At 34.6% G+C, this 24,139-nt stretch overlaps 2 protein-coding genes across 2 annotated transcripts; one reads left to right on the forward strand and one right to left on the reverse strand.

The window, feature by feature from the left end:
- The first annotated feature begins 732 nt into the window (after positions 1 to 732).
- On the forward strand, positions 733 to 1,275 carry LOC128547163 (uncharacterized). The gene has a single exon (XM_053518929.1). It carries the CDS (start codon positions 733 to 735, stop codon positions 1,273 to 1,275), a length of 543 nt encoding a protein of 180 aa, XP_053374904.1.
- An 8,258-nt stretch (positions 1,276 to 9,533) lies between these two features.
- LOC128547164 (uncharacterized) lies at positions 9,534 to 10,073 on the reverse strand. Its single transcript, XM_053518930.1, has one exon. It carries the CDS (start codon positions 10,071 to 10,073, stop codon positions 9,534 to 9,536), a length of 540 nt encoding a protein of 179 aa, XP_053374905.1.
- Between the last annotated feature and the right edge of the window lie 14,066 nt (positions 10,074 to 24,139).

A 24,139-nucleotide genomic window follows, 5' to 3' on the forward strand; every position in this document is an offset into this window, starting at 1 on the left:
ACAAATTTAGGCCAATTATAAAAAAATAAGTTTCATGTAATTATATCCTTTAGCTATAATATTTTTTTCTTTACTTTTCAGACCAATCCTCAGCCTATCAGAAGCAATTCTCAGCCTATCAGAAGCAAGTACAGACTGTATTCACCAAGTGCACTAACAAGTGCATACAGATGTGTTAAAGAAGATGGTTTGTCAGTGCTGAAGGCCTCTAGACTGTACAGAGTACCTGAAAATACACTGAGAGACAGGGTTCTAGGAAAAATTGACCCAGAAACTGTTGTTATGGGAAAAATGTCCCTATTTGATCAGTATGAAAAGACAAATATAGCAAATCATTTTAAACAAATGGCTAGCTACGGATACGGTTACACAAGACAAGAATGTGTTGATATAGCTTCAGATTATGCTGTACAATTGGGAAAACGGGATAAGGACATACGTGTGTCAATAAATTGGTTGAAAGGATTTTTACATAGATGGCCAGAAATGAAGGTTGTGAAACCACGTAGATTAGAGTACAATCGGACTAAAATGACAAAGGAAAGCACAGTCATGGAGTACTTTGAACATTTAGAGAGGTGAATTAGCAGACATGACCTTGCAGATAAACCAAATCTCATCTTTAACATTGATGAAAAAGGACTAACTATAGACCATAAACCTCCCTATGTTGTTGGAAGTTCAGTATCAACTGTGCAAGCTGTTACTTCTGGTAAAGGTCAAATAGTTACAATGATCGGCTGCGGAAGTGCTAGTGGTGTCTCAATTCCACCTTTTTTCGTATTCCCAGGGAAAAGAATGAATTCTGATCTTTTGAATGGGGCCTCACCTGGAGCTTCAGGGACTATGTCGGAAAGTGGTTGGTCAAATACTGATGTGTTCAGGAAGTACTTGAAAAATCACTTTATGAAGTTTGCACCTGGCCGCCAAGGAGAGAAGATCATTCTTTTACTAGATGGTCATCGTTCCCTTGTTGCATTTGACCTTAGTGAGTGGGCTAAACTGATGAATATCATTATCTTTGTGTTACCAGCCCATACAAGTCACATATTGCAACCCCTTGATGTGGCTTGCTATGGGCCCTTTCAAAGGATATATAACAACCTTTGTCACAAGGTTATGAGACAGACCTCAGATGCTATAACAAGATACAATATTCGTGAAATAGCCTGCAAAGCATACTCCAAGGATTTGTGTGCAGAGAACTTGCATGCAGCTTTTCAGAGGACAGGTATTTATCCCATAAATAAGGAGGCCATCCCAAGGAGCATATGATCCCATCAGAGGTGTTTTGCAGTCAGACAGTGGCTACTGAGGATGAGAATGACAGTGGCGCCACAGTAGAAGGAGGTATTACTACAAATGCAGCAACACCTGAAGATCTTTTTGAAAAGCAAACCCTCAAGCTCAAAAATGTGAAGTCAAAGTTAATTAATAAACCACGAAAAACCATGAGCAAGCTTGTTTCAGGAAAACAGCTGACAAGTAATAAAGTATGTGAGGTCATACAACAGCACACAAAAGATCAACAGAAACCTACCAAAAAAGTCTGCTAAAAAAACTGCCAAAATGTCAAAATTAGAGAAAAAGTCTCCAATGAAGAAATCAGTATCACCAAAACCAGGTCCATCACACATTAACTTGCTTGCTAGTTCTGAGTCTAGTTGTGATGAGGATATTGAAGATGAAGAAAAATGTTGTGATTGTGGACTTTTTACACCAACAGCACTAGCTAATGCAGTATCCATCACATTCACAAAGTGGGCTCAATGTGATGGCATGGTGAATGGATATCCATGTAATCACTGGACCCATCTTATTCACTGCACTGATGGCAGAGTAATAAGAAGAGGGGACACATTCCTATGCCCTCACTGTGAAGTCATAGAAGAGTAAAACTATGTTGTAGGCCACAGTAACTGTTAATAGTTATTTGTTTGTTACTGTTGTGAAATACTTTCTTAAAAAAAAACTAAATACACGTTAACCTACTAAATGAATAAGTTTGGCCTTTTAAGTCACGTGATTCAAGTACCAGGATGCTACAGCCTCGTTTCCGCGAATTTATGGTTTGCAAGCGGCTGACATTGTTTATTTGACAGGACTGTTTTGAATTAACTTTACTTCATAATTGAATGGAACAGAATTTATTGGAATGGTGTTTGTAGATTATAATAGACATATTTGATAAGGTATGTAAATATTTTCTTACGACAACCTTTATTTATTGAGTTTACGCTAAATATAAATAAACACCGCGAATCAATAGACTCCGAGGATATATGGAAATAACAACTAAGAGAAACATATTCTGTGGGCCATAATATACTAGTAATATTGTAACGTCCCTCTTAACCGGTCTAGATTTTGTCAGGATATTCGGTTAACTAGGGTCGCAACATGGAATTCCAATTTAATTATCTTGGAATTAAGGTTGGGGAAGGGTTTGTCTTTAACTAATATTAAAAATGGATGACGAACACTGAAACTTCAGTTACACACTTTTAAATTAAGGTATGTATGACCTTAGATAATGATAAATTTACAATAATAACAATAATACAGGAAAAGATAATTCAGTTTCAAAATGTACCAGATTGGGTTAAACCCATTCAGTTTCAATGTAGATCTTCTACAATTCTAGAATGCAATATGAGATCTTAGATTATGAATATCAAACTGATAATTAACCAAGTTCCAGGTAAAATGCGTTTTATATGACTTTATATATATATAATGATACAGTTGACCTAATCTGGTCAAGTTACCATAAAATACCAAGTTCACTATATTTAATAGAAAATCTTGAATAATGGATCAATGACCGGTATCTAATAAACTATATTCAGTGTTATAAATCTGAGCACATCAGATCAACAGGTTATATACCTCGAATTCTCGGTCCATGTTACCGGTTCAGCGGAGTTCGTCCAACTGCCGTTCTACTGTAACGGTCAAACTGTTGTTGTTATTGTTATTCCGTATCACGTGACCCTTACATGACGTAACGCGGAGAAGCCAAATGACAACAAACAAAATGGCGCGCTGTTCTTGGAACTTGTTTAGATGGAGATATCTTGGAATCTACATGTTATATTCGGTAGTTAATGATTCTAAAACATTCTAATATAATAATGATACAAGGATTTCACGATATCTTTAACTATTACGCTTAAAAATGAGATCTGGATCACGGGACGCTCAATCATGGTATACAAATAAAGCGTTGTACTTTCGGTTGACACAAACATTGGGCATAGCATTACCCCCTTACCTAAAGATTTGGTCCCCAATTTGGAATGTAAAGTAAGCATATTAAGAATTAAAATAAATGCAAATAAAATAGTTTACATCTGTTTCTGTTTCCGGAAAGTACAAACAACATTCCTAAAAATATGTGTCAATCATTTACCTAAATAATTCTTCAGTGTCATAACAGATTAATTATACATACTGTGTGTAACATGAAATCACAAAAATATTAACAAGTTAAAATGTTGTCAAAGATACTACCCATTAAGAAGACGTTTCCCGTTTGCCAATTTGCAGTCGTTTACTTGTGAATCACTCAAACACCTGTTTGCCCTCCGTGACCTCGGTACATGTCTTTGAAGCTTACCCGACATGTCATCGGGAGTTGCGCGTGTACATTTCAGTATGACGGAGTTTGCAAACACTCGGTAAGGCCCAAATCAAAATTTTGTTTGTTTTCCGATTTTTTTGTTTTTATTTCTGTTCATTAAAATATTTCTGTATCAGCCTGTTGAATTTGTAGTCTTGCTATTGCTTTGAAATGTATAGAGTGTCCTTATTCGGTAAAAGTTTTACGTGGCTTCTGTTTTCTCAATACAATTTCTGGAATAAAAGATGTAATAGAATCGTGCTATTGGTTTGTTTTACTGTGTCAAGCTAATGTAATAGTCGACTAAGTCTGTTTATTTGACTTGGACATGCGCACTCGTATACAGTAAACGTGCGTAAGCCATGTATAGGAGAGCACAATGCCGTTCTTCAATTTTTCAAATTGCTGAGAAGTAGAAGTAAATAAAAAAAAGTTTCTTCTTTAATTTGTTATTAAAAGCGAATGTGCAATATCCCGTATAACATATTTCAAAACCACATTTTTATCTACGTTCACGAGGTCACGTAACCTATTCTGCCAGACTAACAGAAATCTGTTTGCCAAAAATCGTTTTACTCCATGTATTTAAATTGCTGACGCTTTTTCATTATTTAAGATTTTTTTATTCTGTTTTTTGTACTTTCTGGTCAAAAGTCTGAATCTTATGCCCATAGTATGTATCATTTATTTACTTTTAGAAAGAAATAGGTAATCAAGATCACGCTGTTAGAAGTTTTACAAATAATTATATGAAAATTCGCCGTTTTTATAGAAGTTTGCCTACATTTCTGTCGATATCTAATTTAAATCGTTATAGAATTCACACTGTCTAGAATTCAAACTGTCTCAAACGGTGTTGAAAAAAATCAAGCGATAATATTAAAAAATGAATGCACTACTCGCGTTTTTGTGTACGCTGTAGATTAGATATTAGAGAGTTTGAGATTTCAAACTTCGCCTTCCCCTTCAACGTCTCTCATATATATTTTGGGTAAAACGTCACCGATATGCGTGTATTTTATTTAAATCACACGTTGCTACTAAAGTTTTCCATGTTATATCACGTAAGCCTAAGACTTCGCTTTATTACTATGCGAAATAAAAAGCTTAGTTTCAGGATTTCTGCTTATTAAGTTATTTGATTATCCATATTTATAATTAGACTAAATTTGATGCGAAACACTATCAATAGGTATAAGAATAATGAAGTTTTGTATGGCTAATGATTTTAACTAAACACATTGAATTGAACCTGGAAGTATAAAGTTATCAACTGATTTTGAGAAACTTTGAGATTTTGTTCAAACTTTAACTTCTACGGCATATTTGTGTCCCCAGGCGGTATCGATTACACCAGATGGGCCTTTTTGTCGTATGAAGTGAAGTTTTGAACGTCCGAAGATGTGATATCACGAAAGTCGAAACTTCATTCTTTTTACATCTACTCTATCCACATACTCGGCATCAAAGACTGAAATCTGGATGGAAGCACATGGCATGACAGCCATTTTACTTGAAAAATAAATAATTACGCGCGATTATCATTTGGTGGAACATTTTATTTTCATATCCAAATAAAATCAATCTGTTTCTGTCGGACACTTAATACGACAATTGCGTTTTAATTATAAACATAAAATGGTACTAGTAAGACGGAAAATTCTTTTGAAGTATCAGACAATTTCAGATTTATGATATCATGATGAGAGACTTTTCCTGTTAGCCGTATGGGATAACTCTATTTTTTAAATGCATGGAACCAGAGCCTGGCAGAGAGACATTGTGGGTTAATTCCCCCTTTGATTCTTACATTTTACAAAGAAAGTCAGTCTTGAAACTCGGTGTGACCCTACCCTACCCCTACCCTATCAAAGTGTAAAAGTAAACAAAATGTTGCATAAATTACAAATTAAACAAATACACAATAGCAACAAAAATCTAAAGAAACGAGATTCGCAATGGACGGACCGTCAGGGGAGGTAACTAGAGTCACGGATTGGGACTAGTCCGATATGAAAGCGTTCAACGTCATGATATGGAAAAATATTGCACGATCGCGGTCCATTGAAACCCAATGGAAAATAATTTTAGGTATGTAATAATCATTTTTATTTCCTCTCGTGTATGATTTACAATCGTGCATTGTATACTGAATATACTGACATAATTTTATATAAAACCTAAATGTTTGAAGCAACACTAACGAGTTTTTACATTGTTCACATTGTTTTATCGTGTTTTTTTTTTTTTGTTGTTGTTTTTTTTTTTTTTTTTTTTTTTTTTTTTTTGTTGTTGTTTTTTTAGGTAATCGCTCTAATATCCATGCGATGATAATATTAATTGAAATGTTTTTTTTTTTCATTTAATTTTCATTCTTTTCATTTTTAAAACCTCTTGTTAAATTCCTGCCCTTTCGGACAATTAATATCAAAATGCACGAAAAATACGATCATAATTACGGATAAATTGAATGGGCGGATTAAAAGAAGTAAGGTTCATTCTAATGTTTGAAATCTCAAGGAATTTTAATCGAACTTCAACTTCATACGTTCACTTCGCAAAAGACGTTGAAGGGGAAGGCGAAGGTTGAAATCTCAAACTCTCTATTACAACAGGTCGCACGTGCTCGTGGAATGGAAAATTACCGTCATGACGTTTTGATATCTTTACGTTTCGCGGGTAAATTCCAGGTAATCTACTTAACCATCTCAAAGTTTGTTGACGTATTTCGATGTAATTTCTGAATTTTGGTAAAGTTACGACGTAAAAACCACTCGCCCGGTCGGTCGAGTATACAGCGAGGTCCACTCGTCCTATCCGGACTATAACTCGCACTTAGAGCACGTAAATGCTTATGAATGATAATTGTATGATCATGATCGTATGATAATCGTATGATCAAAATTATTTTCGACCATAAATGCGACAAAACGCCGACAGGACACTATGCGACATGTCGATCTTTTGTCGCATCGATCAATTGTCGGGTCGGCGTTTTGTCGTGTCGATGTTTTGTCGGGTCGATGTTTTGTCTGTCGATGTTTTGTCATAGACCCGAAATAACATCTACTTTAATTATTTTTGTGATTTTATTTCATTGTATCCAGCAACAGAAACAAAAACTAAATTCGAATTAATGTAAATCTAGTATGTCATTTTGCGCTGTGTTGAAAGGACAACGTTAGTGGTCATGGCAGCGAAATGGAGAAAAAAAACACTGTCGGAAATATCACCAATTTTAATCTGTGAAAATTTTATAACAGACCGTTGAAAAATGAGGGGTGGCGCATTCTATAATAAACGAAGAAAACATATGCTTTTAAACATATATTTGTTATCGGTAATATGTCATTTGTTACGACATTGACAGAAAGGTATTAGTGTCTGATTCATTGAAGTGTCACATACATATATGTGATTCAACGTTAAAAATTCCTTAACTGCAATTTTTACACGTCACATGTTTTCTCTGCAAAGACGTTACGAACAAATTGGATGTAACTGCTGTGCACTGGGAATTGTACCTATTTTTCAGTCGAATCTTCCCATCGCCAAAGCCAGTTTGCATCTCAAACAGCTTTTTTAGGTTGCTAAACATGTCATAATGTTGAGCTTATTTAAAGCTAATGGTGGGTAAATGATTGCAGAGATATCCCATTTTCCGCATTCGAAATACTTTTGACAAGATCAGTGTGCGGCTTTTGTCAAAAATTCGATTTATACTTTAATCAAAACACAAGTAAGACTTTTTTTAAACGTGGAAAATTAATATTTCATATGCTTTTTCTGAACAGTTTCTGTCTTATTATTCATAATAATCGTCAGTATTAAAAATCGTAGGTCCAACATATATCACAAAGTGGTAATTTTCGCGTTATCCCCTTATTTAATAAGTGTTTTTAAAACCTGTTTTGCCGAGACATGCACCGCACGACATCCTTATCCTTACTGTTATGGAACTGCTTGAAATTTAAGAATGAATCGGGACTATTGTTCGAGGAATCGCAAGTCTTTTCGGCGTCATGACATACATGTACTTTTTAAAGTCAAGATGCCCTTTACGGAAAAGAATTCTTTCAAAATTGTATTTTGTTGAAACAGTGTCTTATACATCATCTACAATAACACCATTCTGCTTTTTATTATTAAGAACGACACACTTTCTGAATGTCTCGTAAAACAAGAGCTAGTTTATACGTGTTTTGGCGGGAAAGTTGAACGTGCCTTCCCTGATGTGCATATGTTGACGTTACATTTTCGTGTAAATAGAAATGTTGAACTTCCATACTGCATTTGAACAGTTATCTTAAATTAGAAACCAATAGATAAAACAAACAACTAATTTTTTATTGACCGACACGTTTGTCATTGTAAACGACAGCTAGCGACTGCGACGTATATACTGCGGCGATATCAAACTATCGGTTTTTTGTTTGAAGTTGTTCAAAGTGAAACGCGGGAAAATTGTCAAACAGGAAAGATCTTCTTAACGGGTAGTAACTTATAAGGTTAATTGTTACCAAAGAACAATTACATTAATTAATGAAGCATCGTCTGAAGATAAGTACTTCACATCTTCTTATACAATCATACATACAATTTAAGAATTCCTGAATAATTTATAATAAATTAAATTCATGCTTGCATACTTTCAGATAAAAAGAAAGAATTAGAGAATTTCAACATGGAACACGCCGTTAAGTGTGACAAGGAGAATTGAGATTTATGCTGAAAATTTGGTGAGATTCAAGATATCCTCAGCACACAAAAACATGAACAAGTATTTACAACATAGTATGTTATAGCATCCACATTTTCATGTAATACATTGTAATGTATATTTAAATATTATAAGTGTAGCATACAAACATTCAAAAATTTCTTTACAGACTGTGCTGACCAAGAAAATTTAGGATAATAACTAAATAATGAAGTATTTAAACTCCATTAAATTCAGCACATATACTCATTCAATTAATTTCAATATTTAAGTGACAATTCAATATAAATATAGCACCTATAGATATAATTATGGCTAGAGTTAATTATTTCTCTTGTATATCCCTACTTTACTTAAATTATTGCCATAAAAAATATTAAAATACAAACCTTTTTTTAGTTTTTTTAATTTTTTTAGACACTGTTACCTACAAGTAAACAAGATGCAAGCGTACAAGTTTCAAGGAAACAATTAAATGTCATATTGTTAGTATTAAAACAATAAAAACAAAAAAAAATATACAGTACTTTTTCTTCTTCTGTGTGTTTGTGTCCTGGACTGCTTCATCATGGTTATGGTCTTCTTCATTTATCTATTACATATCATAAAATTTATCCCTTGCCAGTTTTTCCAATTTATTTAGAGAGTAGAACTTGGTTTCTACGATAAGTTTTCTCAGTTCAGTTCTTGTGATTGGTAGCAATGTTTTTGAAAATGTTTCATTTTGGGTACAATATCTCAAGTATGTCAATATAATTGGGAAAAGGTCGCCCTCTCTATCTACAAATATCTTGGAATCTTGAATTTCTTCTGCCACTCCTTTCAAAAGTCCATAAGCACATTTTAAGGTATTTCTAGATGTTGTAAATTTTTGTCCTCCTACATTCGATATGGTTTTTTCTTGTTTTGATTCTTTTATTTGCTTCAATTTTTCTTTAATCGGTTTTTACTGGTTTTTTTCATTCTTGTTATTTGTTAGTCTTTCTTCTTTCTTTTCTACATTCTGTTTATTTTCTATTTCTGTGCTCTTTATTTCTTCTTCCTTCCTTTATTCATTCTTTCTATTTTCTTCATCCTTTCTTTCTTCATTTGTTTTGTTATTCTCCTTCTTTCTTTCTTCATCTTCTTCTTTTCTCTTCTGTACATCCTCTTCTCTTTCTCCGTTCTCTGTTTCCTCCCTTATTTCTTCTATTATCTCTTCTTGATTTCTTTCTTCTTTCTTGTCTCTTCAATTCTCTTTTTCTCTTCCTCTTTTCTTTCTTTCTCCTCCTTCGTCTTCCTAATTTCGTTCAATTTTTGTTGTTTATTTCTTTCTTCGCCTCTTTCCTTCTTGCCCTGTTCTATTATTTCTTTCATTACCCTTTTCTCGGTATCCCTTACTTCCTTTTCTATCCTTATTCTTTCAAGTCTTTCTTCTTCTTTTTTCTTATCTTCAGTTAAAATTTTTCTCCTCTCCTCTGCTAATCTCTTTTTTAGGAATTCTCTTTCTTGTTGTCTGTTGTCTATTTGTTGTTCTGGTTCACTTTTCATGTTTATATACACCACAGAGTTCATCCATCTCCGATTCACAGGAGGAACTGCTGCTGGAGGAACTACTACTAGTACTACTTGATCTGGATGAGATACTGGAGAAGGATGGGGATCTGTCTCTGACACATTGTCTTTTTGGAGGTGAGTTATAGTCTCTATTATAATTTTCATTTGTATTTCTCTTTCCTGAGTAGGGCACATGTGGCCGTGTTGCAATCCTTCTAGTTGGGCTATGGTTTTCTTTTGGGTTTCTCTTGTCAATTATTAGATTATCAATGTTAGTAAAAAATTCCTGAAGCTTTCTTTCAGCTGCCTGGCCTCTTTCCCCAGTGACTGCATGGAAGCGCGTAATGTCATTTCTGTTTGTATGACAGACTTGCGACGGTGTGTTTCAAAGAAACACCTTTGCACATTTGAGGCATTTGTAGTTTACTTTGCTGTGTTGCTCAATGAGATGACTCTTTTTTCCCTTTGTGGTAAAGTGCATGTCCTGACATATTTGGCATGTGAATCGTCTCCACTTCCGTTGCAAGACATTGTTCTTTAATGTCAACGACTCCCATCTGTACCAGAAATAATTTATTTGGCCATTCAATCCTGACAGTGTTCCGATCTGGTTTCTGATTGCTCTCCATCCAACTGATTACGTGGCTGATATTTGGACCAGACCTCTGTAACTGTGCTAAACGTTCCATGTTTAGATTTTCTAAGTCTATCTCTTCTGCATTATCATTACTCTTGGTCTTATCTTCGAACATTTTAGTCTCGTCGGCCTCTGGTTTGGTTTGAGCACTAATCTTACTGTCCTTACTAGATGGAGCAAGTAAACAGTCATTTTCCGGACTCTTGTCAGAGAGAGAGATCTGACCTCTTTCGAATCTGTTGGACTTTGCTTACCTTCCTTTGTCACATGACATGGTTTACATGATTCATTGCCGGAACAGGATTTACGTAAATCTATGTCCAGACAGTGTTTAACTAAATCTATGTCAGACTTCTTGTCAGTTGCAATAGAACTAACCTCGGTAGAAGACTGATTACATTTGGTTTCTTTTAACTGAATGGAATTACTAATACAGACATCCTTTGACATCTCCCGTGATTAGTATTCACTTCTTGATCAGTTAGAAGATTCTTGTCAGGAACAATTGTTACCCTGTTTACACCACAACTCCATGTGACCCTGTTTACATTACAACACGATGAGATCCTGTTTACACAACAACACGATGAGACCCTGTTTACACAACAACACCATGAGACCCTGTTTACACAACAACACCATCAGACCCTGTTGACACAACAACACCATCAGACCCTGTTTACACTACACATTAGTCTAAATACAAAATATGGTAAAAACAACACCATTACCATTGGTACTTTTAACAACATAAGGCCTATCATCCCCAGTACTAGTATTAACATTATTCCTGAGCATATATTTTCTGGAATGCCCTTTGTCTCATGTAAGTCAGGTTTTTCAACTAGATTTTCTTTTGGGAAATTTCTAATCTCTAATACATACTGGACTGCATTAACATCAACAAATCTGCCTTCTACCTTTTCACAATATTTACACGAGTTTTCATAACAAGGTCGTCTGCTAAGAGCATCGGCATTGTCATGTACTCGATCAGGTCGATGGATTATTTCATAGTCATAGTTTTCTAAGATACTGACCCATCTACATAACTGCCCTTCAAGATATTTGAAATTTGCTAGCCATTTGAGACTTGCATGGTCACTTCTGATGGTAAATTTTCTACCGTACAAATAGTGGTGAAAATGCTTAACTGATGCTACTACAGCTAATAAATCTTTCCTCGTTGTACAGTAACTACGCTCTGACCTAGAGAAATATCTTGAGTAGTAAGCTATAACCTTTTCTTCACCATTTTGCACCTGGCATAAAATTCCAGCTAACGCAGTATTACACGCATCTGTATCTAGAATAAAATAGTCCTCGGATATGGGGAAGGCCAAGATTGGACTACTTATCAGAGCAGATTTTAACTTTTGAAATGTTTGTTCACATTCAGAGGTCCACTCAAATTTGTGATCTTTTTCTGACAGTACATATAGAGGTTTCGCAATGGTTGAAAATTTTGGAATAAATTTGCGATAAAATGACACAAGGGATGTGAAGCGTTTTACTTCCTTGGCTGTTCGGGGTCTAGACCATTCCTTTACACTCTTTACCTTATCCGGACATGTGGATACACCATTTTTACTGATGACATGACCTAAGAATGTAACTTCTTTTTGAAAGAAATTACACTTTTTCGGATTTAATTTGAGATTTGCTTGTCTCAATCTATTCATTACTTCTTCCAAGTTCTCTAAAGCTTGGTCAAAAGTTTTTGCAAAAACAACTATATCATCGAGATACAGAACTAAGGTGTTCCATATGAGACCTTTGAAAACTAATTGCATAAGTCTGGTAATGGCACTAGGACTATATGAAAGTCCGAAGGCTAATTTGCAAAATTGCCACTGTTGACCCCCTTGTAAACTAAATGCGGTCTTGGGTCTGCTTTCCTCATCGATGTCAATCTGCCAAAATCCAGATTTTAGGTCACATACAGAGAACCATTTTGACCCGGCCAGGGCGTCAAGATTATCATCAATTCTAGGAAGGAGCTGATATTCTTTTTTGTGACAAAATTCAATTTCCTAAAATCGCAGCAAAATCTGATCCGCTTTTCTTTTTGCTAGGGGAACTCTGTAAGGATAAGTCTTAATGAGTTCATTCTGACCTGTGTCTATTTTATGAGTAACTAACTTGGTGTGACCAATGTCCCGTTCATTTCTTGAGAATACATCTTGGTGTTGTATTAGGAGATGCCTTAATTTTTCAGTTTGTCCCTTATCTTAATGTAAGGAAGACCTACCGAATACGGTTTGGAGATGCTCAGGAATTGCATCATTCTGAACTTCCTCGACTTCAGATTTTGTGTTTCTAACAGCTACTTCTACCTGAACATTAACTGGATCTAATAAGGCTGTTAAGGTATTCTCATAGATGGTGTAAGGTTCATTACTGAAGTTTGCTATTCTTATAGGAAATATTCCTTTATCTGGATTTATCAATGTTTTTGCAACCAATAGACCTTTTCAACAAATTTGTTATTGGCTTCTATCAGTTCTGCTTTCTGTTTGTTTATAGAATCCAAAGGTTTACCTTCTACTATTATTTCAGTTTCTGCAGGGATAACAACTGTCTCAGACACAGCAATTCTGCAGCACGTAGGTTTTAATTCCTGAGTATTCCTAAAACAAGGTATTCTCTCACCATTCAATGTTATGTAACCTTTGCTTAACATTATATCACATTTGTGTTTAAAGAGGAAATCTAAACCTAAGAGTGCAGTCTGAACTACATCTGCAATCAAAAACTCATGAGTTACTTTCTGTCTGCCTATACATATTTCAAGTTCAACTTTACCATGAAATGGTGATGATTCCCCAGTGACTGTATGCAGAGATCTTTGAAGAGGCTGAATAGTTGGTCTTACAGAATAAAGCCACCTTTCCATCATTTCTTTACTTATTATACTCACATTACCACCACTGTCAATAAGCATAGACAGTGCAGTTTCATTTATTGTGGCAGAAAGAAAATAACCACGATCAGATCCTATGTTGTTTAATGCAATATGAGACATTTTTACATCGTCGAGCTGTGGCCTCTCCAGCTTGACTGCTTGTCGTTTCCATGAACATTTGGATTGAACCTAGGTTTACCTTGCTGCGGCTTGAACCATTTTCTGTTTCGGTGGTCATTTCTTATGCTTTCAGAATTGTTGAAATTCTGGCCTGTATTTACATTCCTCTTTGTTGACGGATTCCTATTAAATTGGTTATGGTAATTCGACCGATTTTCTGTTTGGTACCTACCATACTGTTGCTTAATTGATTGATTATCTACAGGTTTTCTCCAGTTGTTACTCTTTCCCAGTCGTTCAGGACTACTTTCTACCCTTACCTTTCTTTGACCTGCTTCTGGTGTATCATTTCTAAGTGAACATGAGAAATTTTCTCAGTGCTACCTACACTACATACTAACTTATTTCTCTGTCTATCTGCTAGACGATGTGCTTCCATGCGGACTGCAGTTTTCTCAGCTTCACATATATTCTTAGGGGCTATTTCTCTTAACTGCAATCTTATATCTGAATCATTGAGTGCATCAATAAAGTTATCAAGTGCCAAGGCTTCTATTACATCTTGACTAGCAGTAGGGTATGCTTGTCTGGTCATTTTTCATATAGACTGAGCCATTTCAGGGATTGACTCACTCTTACCTCGAGTTCGGGTTTTCAGCTGTGTTCGGAATACCTCAGTTTTGTTTTCTGAGCCAAATCTAGCTTTTAATTTTTCTACTAAGGAATCAAAGTCCCGTCTTTCCCGCTCATTCAGTTCACTTAATAGTGACCGTGCCCCACCTGTCAAGCTACCGGCTAAATAAAGTGACTTTCAGGAATAACTCCAACCATTTATTTCAGCAGTGATTTCAAATTGGGTGAGAAAATCTTGCAAATCCTCCTCACCGTTGTAAGCCTTTGGCTTCATTTTTAAATTATTTGCTTGCCGGAGTGGAGACATTGTTCTATAGTTAGGGGTAATTTCATAAACTGTGTGCATAGATTGGTTAACATTTCTAGAACGTGTTAGTTCATGTCAATTTACTCCATCCCATCAGTGATAGTGTTAGTTTCAGTTTTAGTATTGGGTACCATATTTTCTCTGTGTACACTATGGTTAAATTGTATTTCTGGGACAGGGTTTTCAATCTGTGATAACTTAGATTTTACTGCTTATATTTCTTTTTCTACAGAATCTAATTTTCTTTGTAGTTGAGAATTTACACCCTGGATAGAAGTACCTAAACTAGTGATTTGGTGCATTAATTGAGATATTTGACTACCCATAAATTGTTCTAGATCTGTAATCTAGATTTCCCAGAGTCAACTACTTGAGGGGGTGAATTTGGTGTGCTAACAGAAGTATTCTCACTTCTCCTTCCATTATCAGTTCTAGCATCATTTCTCATTTCTCTATAATTCTCTGTGAATGAGTCATTTTTTGAGGTTTCACCTCCAAAATCATAAGCATGTCTATACTCCTCCATTTCTATGTAATAGGACTCTAATTTCTATCAGTATATCTGGTTATGTTTTAACTAAACTGTTTTCTATTTTCAGAACGAATTATCAACAACCAGTCACTGATCCATATAACAAGAACAATTGTGATTTTATTGTAATCAGTAGTTTGAATAAAAAACAATGTTTAGATCAATATAATCTATTTTCTTTTCCTTTTTACTTCACTTGATTTATTTCTTTTGGTTTGATTAATCTTCGGTACAGACTTCAGGTAAATCAGTTCAAATCAGGCTGAGCAGTTCAGTGTAGAAGATCCCACTTCTGACACAAAATGTTATGCCCCTCTTAACCGGTCTAGATTTTGTCAGGATATTCGGTCAACTAGGGTCGCAACATGGAATTCCAATTTAATTATCTTGGAATTAAGGTTGGGGAAGGGTTTGTCTTTAACTAACATTAAAAATGGATGACGAAACTGAAACTTCAGTTACACACTTTTTAATTAAGGTCTGTATGACCTTAGATAATGATAAAGTTACAATAATAACAATAATACAGAAAAAGATAATTCAGTTTCAAAATGTACCAGATTGGGTTAAACCCATTCGGCTCATGTTACCGGTTCAGTGGAGTTCGTCCAACTGCCGTTCTACTGTAACGGTCAAACTGTTGTTGTTATTGTTATTCCGTATCACGTGACCCTTACATGACGTAACGCGGAGAAGCCAAATGACAACAAACAAAATGGCGCGCTGTACTTGGAACTTGTTTAGATGGAGATATATTGGGATCTACATGTCATATTCGGTAGTAAATGATTCTAAAACATTCAAATATAATAATGATACAAGGATTTCACGATATCTTTCATTATTACGCTTAAAAATGAGATGAAATGCAGTAGCCGATCTGGATCACGGGACGCTCAATCAAGGTATACAAATAAAACGTTGTACTTTCGGTTGACTCAAACATTGGGCATAGCAATATGAACCTTAGAGTGTGTGCAAAAGTGTATAACTTAGTATAACTTAAATTTAAGCTCCATGTTTTATTGTATTTAACATAATTTTGCCACAAATACAATATTTGGGAATGCCCATATAAGGAAAGGACGATGACGTCACTTTGCCCAAATTGCCATATCATTTTTGTTTGTAGTCCAATTTCCATAATTCTTTCGCCAGTTTAAAGTATTTATTTAATTCTTTCTAAATATATACATTGTCAAATGTTGAATATTCCCCTTTAAGGTAGTTCTGTACGTTTGATTAACAGGAAGCGACTGCGTAACGTCATTTATCCGGAAAATCAGCAATAATTCTTGGTAGCAAAAAATAAGGATAGCAAACATTTTGCCATGTGTCATAAAGGTGCAAAGGTAGCGATGATGTAACCCACACCATCATGAAGGTCTGTTTTTATACAATCAAAAATACCAAAAAATGCAATGAAACCGTTGTCACGTGACTGTGACACCACCGATAAAAACTTTAAGGCAATACAAACACCAAATAGGAAATTGGCGCGAAAAAAAATTGTAATCGCATAATGGCGGATTCAAATAGTCCTTGGTATTTTTTTGTTCTGTAGAGTTAATTTCCTTATTTTCTTTGCAATTGTTTTGCTGAAATCATATGACAGATCTATGCTTGATATGTAGGTAGTATTTTCATAATGAAATGATAACATTACAGAATTCATCATGGCTACTTAGATCATACACCACCACTGCTATTTGGGGTCTCATTTTTCAGCTGATTTTGCAGTTTGATTGTGTGTTTGACTGAAAATATTTTTTCTTGCATCAAACATGACCCCCGCTTTTCTTTTGATCTTTCTTCATCACTGACAATATTCTTCAAGAAAATGTAAGTTACAGACATTTAAGATGGGTCCTAATGCGTGGTGCAGCCATTGCAAATATGTCAATTTTATATAGAATAACGAAGAACGGCTATTTAGTGTGTTGTAACATTAATACGGCCATAATTTCATTTACAACATTGCATCGGTAAAGCTTATATCGGGCATGGAAATGGCGTTTACTGGGCGGGAAATTACACTTAATGCTGGTACGGACTACATTAAGGTGGGCCGCAAAAGTAAATCCGGCGAAATACCTATAAAGGCTCGGTCTTTTTCTTTCCTTTCAAATATCTTATCATTATACTTCGAGCAGGTAAAAGGGAACCTAGACCTGGTTTGACCATGTTCATAAGAGGTAATGAGAATTGCAACGACCCAAAACGCCTCGTTTCATAGAAATTACCAGATGTTGATAATTTACCCATGACATTCGAGTTCTTTTGAAATGTTGGCGAAGTTTTGCTTCAAATTACCACGTTCTCTGTTTTATGTTACATGATATAAAAATGTAGGAAAAACAAGTTTTAAATTATTAAGAATACAGAAAAAAGAAGTCTCTCAAATATACTGATTAATACAGGTACATTTCATGAATCAGAGCAGTGTATTTATACAAACTGTTTACAGGCTTTGTTTTGTACTGTCATATTTAAAACTTGGCGTTTCATGATTCAAAATCATTTAAAGTTGTTTCTAGTACAAGGAAAGCAGCACCAAAAGGAAAAAAAAACAAGGATAAATATCCAAAAGGGAAAGCCACGTTCGAAATATGCAGCCTTCATCGGACGTTACCCCATCACGCGGTCATGCACACGACCAAAACACACAAACACTCTCACACAAAGCAAACACACCAACACACACACACAACAAACACACTAGGACAAAACAAACCAGTAAAGGAACATATGGAACCCCATATACTATACCGATTTATACATAAATGATCAGAGAATGTACTTGGTAACATAAACGTGGATGTTTATGGATTAAATTGTTCTGTAAAATTGAAACAAAACCTTATTTCATAAGCGTTATTACAACGACTAAAACAAATACGTAGGATCATATTAGGTATATCAAAATTACTTAATTGATAAAAATGATCTATTGTAAATCACATTTTATTATGTTATAGTTTATAAAAATTTGATAGCATATGAAAGGCTCTAACAACAATATCCTTTTTAATAGAACCCCAATTCGAAATTTCTTGAATACTAACGACAATTCAATAATACCATTATCAAATCAAAGAACGATATGGCAGTAGCGTAACTGAACATACAAACGTAAAACGTGTGTCCTGTATCTGTAATATATTCCTTAATTTAAGGGTAAAGCTGGAGATGTATTGCAAACCAAAGACGAATCTGACATACAGCAGATTTTCCGACCTCCTTCGAACAACTCGGAAGAGTTGAAGTGAAAAAATATAGATAACCCGCGAACATATTTGAGATTTTGCAATAGCTTCACCACAAATACAGGAAAAACTGACAAGTGAAGAGTATGATATCAGAATAATGTCAGAATAGTAATTTTAATTCGAGAAGCGGGAAATCGAACAAGCAACTCTTGATTTCGTAGATAGATAGTGTTATCACTGGATCACTGCCTCTGTTCTCACTTTCTTAATGTTTTGTTCATATTCCTATAAATATCAGTGTTAAATTAAAATTAATATTCAGTTGAGAAGTCATTTTTGTTGTATTATAAATTACTGAACATAGTTAAAGTGCGTGAATGTACCAAATTAAAACACTTGTTTTACCTATATGATAATCATTGTAGAATCTGTAGTATATTTCTCAAGTTGTTTGCAGTTACGTAAACGTTTTAAAGCCGAGTAACACTGAAAATTAAAGCATATCTACCGAATTAACAAAATGTGCTATAGGTAAATATGAAAATATGAACGCAATATTTCATTCCGCAAAATACAAAATTAAACAACTTTTTAAGATGATAATTTACAATTTTTTAAAGCTAAAGAAACGTTTGAAGAACTAAAACCAAAGTTTTCTCTTCTATAAATTTTGCAATTGTGACTACATGCCTTATTGACATTTTAAACAATTTATGACCATGTTTATTGAAACTTACCTCCCACTTCGGTGGAAACCAACTCCAATTTTCTTGGCCCACTGCCAAAATAGCTCTTCAAAGACGATACTTATATCTGTTTGAACAGCTGAAAAAGTATAAAGTTATACCAGTTGCACATCGGACTCACGAGAATTAAACTGTACAAACTCGGAAATCGAATTGAACTGGAAATATGGTATGTAGCACATTGTTTTTACCATTACCTTATTGTTAATTCTCTTAATTAGTGTTTAACATCTGCATTGTTTGTTGGTCAGTAACTAAATAGTCCTGTGACAGACCGACCGATATGGGTAAAACAACTTAACCACTCTCATTCAAAGTGCGGGATAAAAATGAAGTCGAGTTAGTATGTACGTATAGTCAAGGTACATTTACAAATTAGTCCCTGTTTCTACTTTTAGAATAACGGGAAAGCAGCGTGATTAAACGAATATCGAGAATTTTTTATGTTCTTGATATGAGATGGATTCATATGATGGTAAAAAGCCATATTGGAACGCCTCTACAGCGCACCGCTTTGGTTGCGGAAGTCCGTGGTCCGCTCCCTTGAGTCATACGAAAGGCGTGAAAAATGGTTCCAGCATGCGCTAATTATTAAAACGATAGTGTTATATGACTGATCCTCCAAGTATTATGTGACTGTGTGGGGAATTATGTATCATGTCTACGGCGTTACATTTCACTATGGTGGCACATGTTTGTCAAGTGATGCGTAAACGTAGCCTCCGCGCAGGGATAATGTACATGTATTGCAAGAAAATCACGCGTCGATGGTAAACAATGAGATCTTTAATCTTGCCACGCTTCGCAACGCCTTGTAAACCAAACGCTTGCTTTAATATATTGACAAAATATGTGTTGTGCAAGTTTCATGTTTGGTTATTTATCATTATGAGAAAGACTATTCTTTTTCTTCTTGAGAACCAAAGCGGGGAAAGCGAATCATTTCAACTGACATGATCTGTTTAAATTGTAGAACAGTTTAAATTCAAAATTAAACATTAAACAATGTTACTAAGTTAAACGAATGGTAAATGCACAATACTCCCAATCAAGATGTTGCGAGTCCGATTTAAAACTTAGGAAATGATAGTAGCATGAGTAATGACAATTTGACTATAGAATGTACATATAAAACCATGCGTTCTTGAAACGATTCTTACCCCTCTTTATACAAAAACTAGCAATACTAGCAAATATATATTATAAATTTTCATTTGTTCATCTTTCACCAATTATTAGAATATATTTCATATGCATTTTCAACCAAAATACTGTATAAGCCATCACCTCTATTTCCTAACAATGCTTAGATATAACATGTACATAAATTCTTACAAAATGTGCATTAACAAATAGTTTGTAGCCGTACAAATGTATTTCGTATATATATTAAATGTATTTCCGTATATATATTAAAAAAAGGGTTTTAAGGAAATAGCCAAATCCTTTTGAGCTTGTATACTTTGACGTCGTCAATAGAAACAAGGGACGTCACTGTTAAATAAATGACGTCTAATTAACTAACGAATAAAATTGACGTGACGTCGTTGTAAAACATATCTGTCAGGTATGATTTTATGTGTTTCTATTTAGTGAAGGTTTAAGCTGACTTATAAACATTATTTCTCGTTGTTTTCTACTGACTATACTGTCCGTGAACATTTTGAAAAATGGAAATATTTTATATTTCGGGAACTTAGCTCCCGCACAAACGTCAATATGTTCGCTTACGTAAAGTACCCTTTTGGTGGCGTCTCGGATGTGTTGGTTGTGTAAGGTCACTCTGTTTCGAAGATTTGAAGTTTCACCGATGTATTCTTGTTGACATCCCTGGCACTGAATGACATATATTACGTTTTTCACATCGCAGGATATTGATTGGTTCACCTTGAATATATTTCCGCATTTAAATGTGTATGAGTCTCCTTCTATAATATGCTTGCACAGACCACATTTTGAGTTGTTGCATTTACTTACTACTGGTTTTCTGATGTTTTCGGTAAATTTTGCTTTTGTCAATATCTTTTTAAGATTTGGTGGTTGTCTTTTACTTTTAATAATTTTGAAATTTGAGAGAACTTTTTTCATCCATGGGTCTCGATGTAGAATATTTAAATCATGTCTGATTTGTCCAAATATTTCAGGGTTGAGTGGGTTAAAGGTGCTGACGTATGGTATGGTATCTAGCAGTGGTGATTTGTTAGCTTCTGATAATATTTCTTCACGGTTTAGTTCTTTTGCTTTTTGAATTCCTGCTGTAATTAAAATGTCTGGATATTTCTGGATCTGTAGGTACTTTTTCAGTTCCTCGAATCTTTTCATAAGTGTTGCTTCATTGGATACTATGAGTTTAAGACGTCTAGCCAGTGAGAATGGTATACTGACTTTGGTGTGTTTCGGATGGCATGACTGGAACAGTAGGTATGTTTTGCTGTCAGTAGGTTTGTAATAGATGTCAGTTTCTATATGTTCACCATGTTTAATAACCATGCAATCCAAAAATGGCAGACGTTCATTACTGTACTCTGTTGTAAATTTTATAATGCTCGTTCAGGCTGTTTGAAGAAGGAGGTCTAGTTCTAATTTAGATTTATTCCAAAGGATGAAACAGTCATCTAAAAATCTTTTCCACTTTTGTATGAACATTTCCATGTATTCTGTTCCGAAAGTTTGTTCAATCTGCTTGTACAACTTTTGTTCTAAGTATCCTATTACGAGTGTGGCATATGTTGGCGCGAACTTGGTCCCCATCGCAGTTCCTTTGATTTTGTTTGTAATATTTATCATTGAAGGTAAATGTGTTATTTTCCAAGATAAAGTTCACTGATTCTATAATGAAGTCTTTTGTAAATCTGTTCGGTATTTCTTCAGGCTGTTTGTCCAGCCAGTAAATTATCGCTTCTTCTCCCAGTGTGTGCGTGATATTGGAGTAAAGGGATTCAACGTCGAAGGAAGCAATGATAGTGTTTGGATCTGTGTATTTAGGTAGCTGTTTAAGGAAGTCAGTTGTATCTCTCAAAAAACTCTGCACATGTTTGATTAATGGTTTTAGAAGAATATCCATTAAATTACTTAATCTGTTTGTCAGGCATGTTGGGCCGGCTATTATGGGTCGAAGTTTTAAATCACTTATTTCATGTGTAATAGTAACACAGGATGTGTTTGCTTCTTCACATATTTTCCGGATTGATTCGCTTTTGTGCACTTTTGGCAGACCGTAAAATTGACTTTCTTTGATTTCAAAAGTTTTTAGATACTGATATTCTTTTTGACGTAAACAGTTAATGTGTTTGTCTAACAGTTTATTGTAATTTATATGATTACTTTTTGACGGGTCAGTTGCTAACTGTTCGTAATATGTTTCATCTTCCAATATATCTAAAGCCATTTGCTTGTATTTGTTTTTGTCCATTATTACAACTGCCCCGCCTTTGTCGGCCTCTTTGATTATGATGTTTTGGTCTAATGAGAGTGACTTAATAGCCAGTCTTTCTCCTTTTGAAATGTTACTCTTGATATTCTTTTTCTGATTTTCATCGTTCAGTGGTATATTTTCTACACTTTTGATAAATGTATCAAGAGCTTTGATATAGGTATATATGAAGAATATGGTAGAATTTGATTTGTCTTAGATGACAGAATTACAATATATTAGTTTCTAGTTTCTGGAGCAACATAAGAAAAATAGCGATTTTTCCAGTATTTTAAAGGTACCAAATAAAGACAATTAAAAAAGCATAAATCTTTAAAAAAGACCGTGCGATATTCCCTTCAAGTCAAAACATGTGCAGAGAAACGAATGATTTTATTTTTTTTTATTTTTTTTTTTTTTTTTTTTTTTTTTGTATTTTCTTAGACTGACATGGGTGATCATTTTATCCTACTTTCGTGTTTATCGTTTTTCCGTAACCGATCGGAAATTCTTCGGGATCACGTGATTTTAAAATTAATTAAAACGAGTGTCTGTTTAAAAACGCGAGACAAAATAACTGTGTTTTCTGTCTATTTCCATGACAGTAGTTATCAGTAGTATAAGAATGATTTTCATGAAGTTAATTTTTGTGAGTTACAAAAAATGTTAAATTCCCTATGCTATTTTTGTAAACATCAGTTATATTTAGATCTATTTATAAATTATAGCCTCGTTTCGGAGCATTCTTCCGAAAAAATCCGAAGATGGGTTCATAAGCAGTCGGAAAACATACTTTCTGTTTGAAATGGGCAAAAGGTTTTATTTTTTTATTATTATTTTTTTGGTCGGTTAATCTTGAACATATCCACGACTATTTGGTCAGATCCGATACAGTGTGTCATACACGCCTGGTAAACTACAGAGCTACCTCTTTAAGAGGTATACGGTCAACTGCTCTGTTGCAACTTCCGAGGTAGTGCACGTCGCGATAAAAGAACATCAACAAAGGTGAGTGTCATCATATTTTTTGCATTTTTACAAGCAGTGTATCGAATATCACAAATCGGGGAATGGTAGGCGATGTAGATATGATTTAACTTTACAGAGAACTTTTAGTTTGCTAATTCATTCTTAATTTGTGGTCGTGGTGATGTTTACAAACAAGATGATTTAGCAGTAAATTTGGCCATTTCGTCATGAAAGCACTTTCATTGTCAAATATTTACATTTTAACTAATATTTAGAAGCAAACCGAGTAGGAGCGAGATATCTGTAAAATATACAATGCATTTGGAAATAAAATATATACTGAAAATGGTTGGGGAGTAAAATTATTCACTTTTTATTGTGAGAGATAGCTCTGTCGTGAAGGAGATAGTCATGTCGCTAAGGAGATAGTTCTGTGTTGCATGAACAGAGCTCTGTGTTCATAGTTTAAACGTTTTAATATTTACTTTGGGTTGTCCTCATTTGAAATTATATAAAGTTATTGTTCCACTGGATATACATATGTATGAATTTTCCAAGTATTGTTTTGACAAAGGTTTTTTATGAGGTTATAATAGTAAATTTTGAATAGTTTTACATTCTGTTAACCTTTTTGCTCAGGTGAATTATTGTGATCGTTCGATGTCCGTCGTCAGTCGTCTATCTGTCTCTCCGTCAACATTTAGCTTGGGTATGCAAAAGAGGCTGTATTTTTCAATTGATCATGAAATTGTGTCAAAATAATTGTCTTGTTTAAATCTAGGTCAAGTAAG

The sequence above is a fragment of the Mercenaria mercenaria genome, chromosome 12 (assembly GCF_021730395.1).
Source record: "Mercenaria mercenaria strain notata chromosome 12, MADL_Memer_1, whole genome shotgun sequence".
Taxonomy (NCBI): Eukaryota; Metazoa; Mollusca; class Bivalvia; order Venerida; family Veneridae; genus Mercenaria; species Mercenaria mercenaria.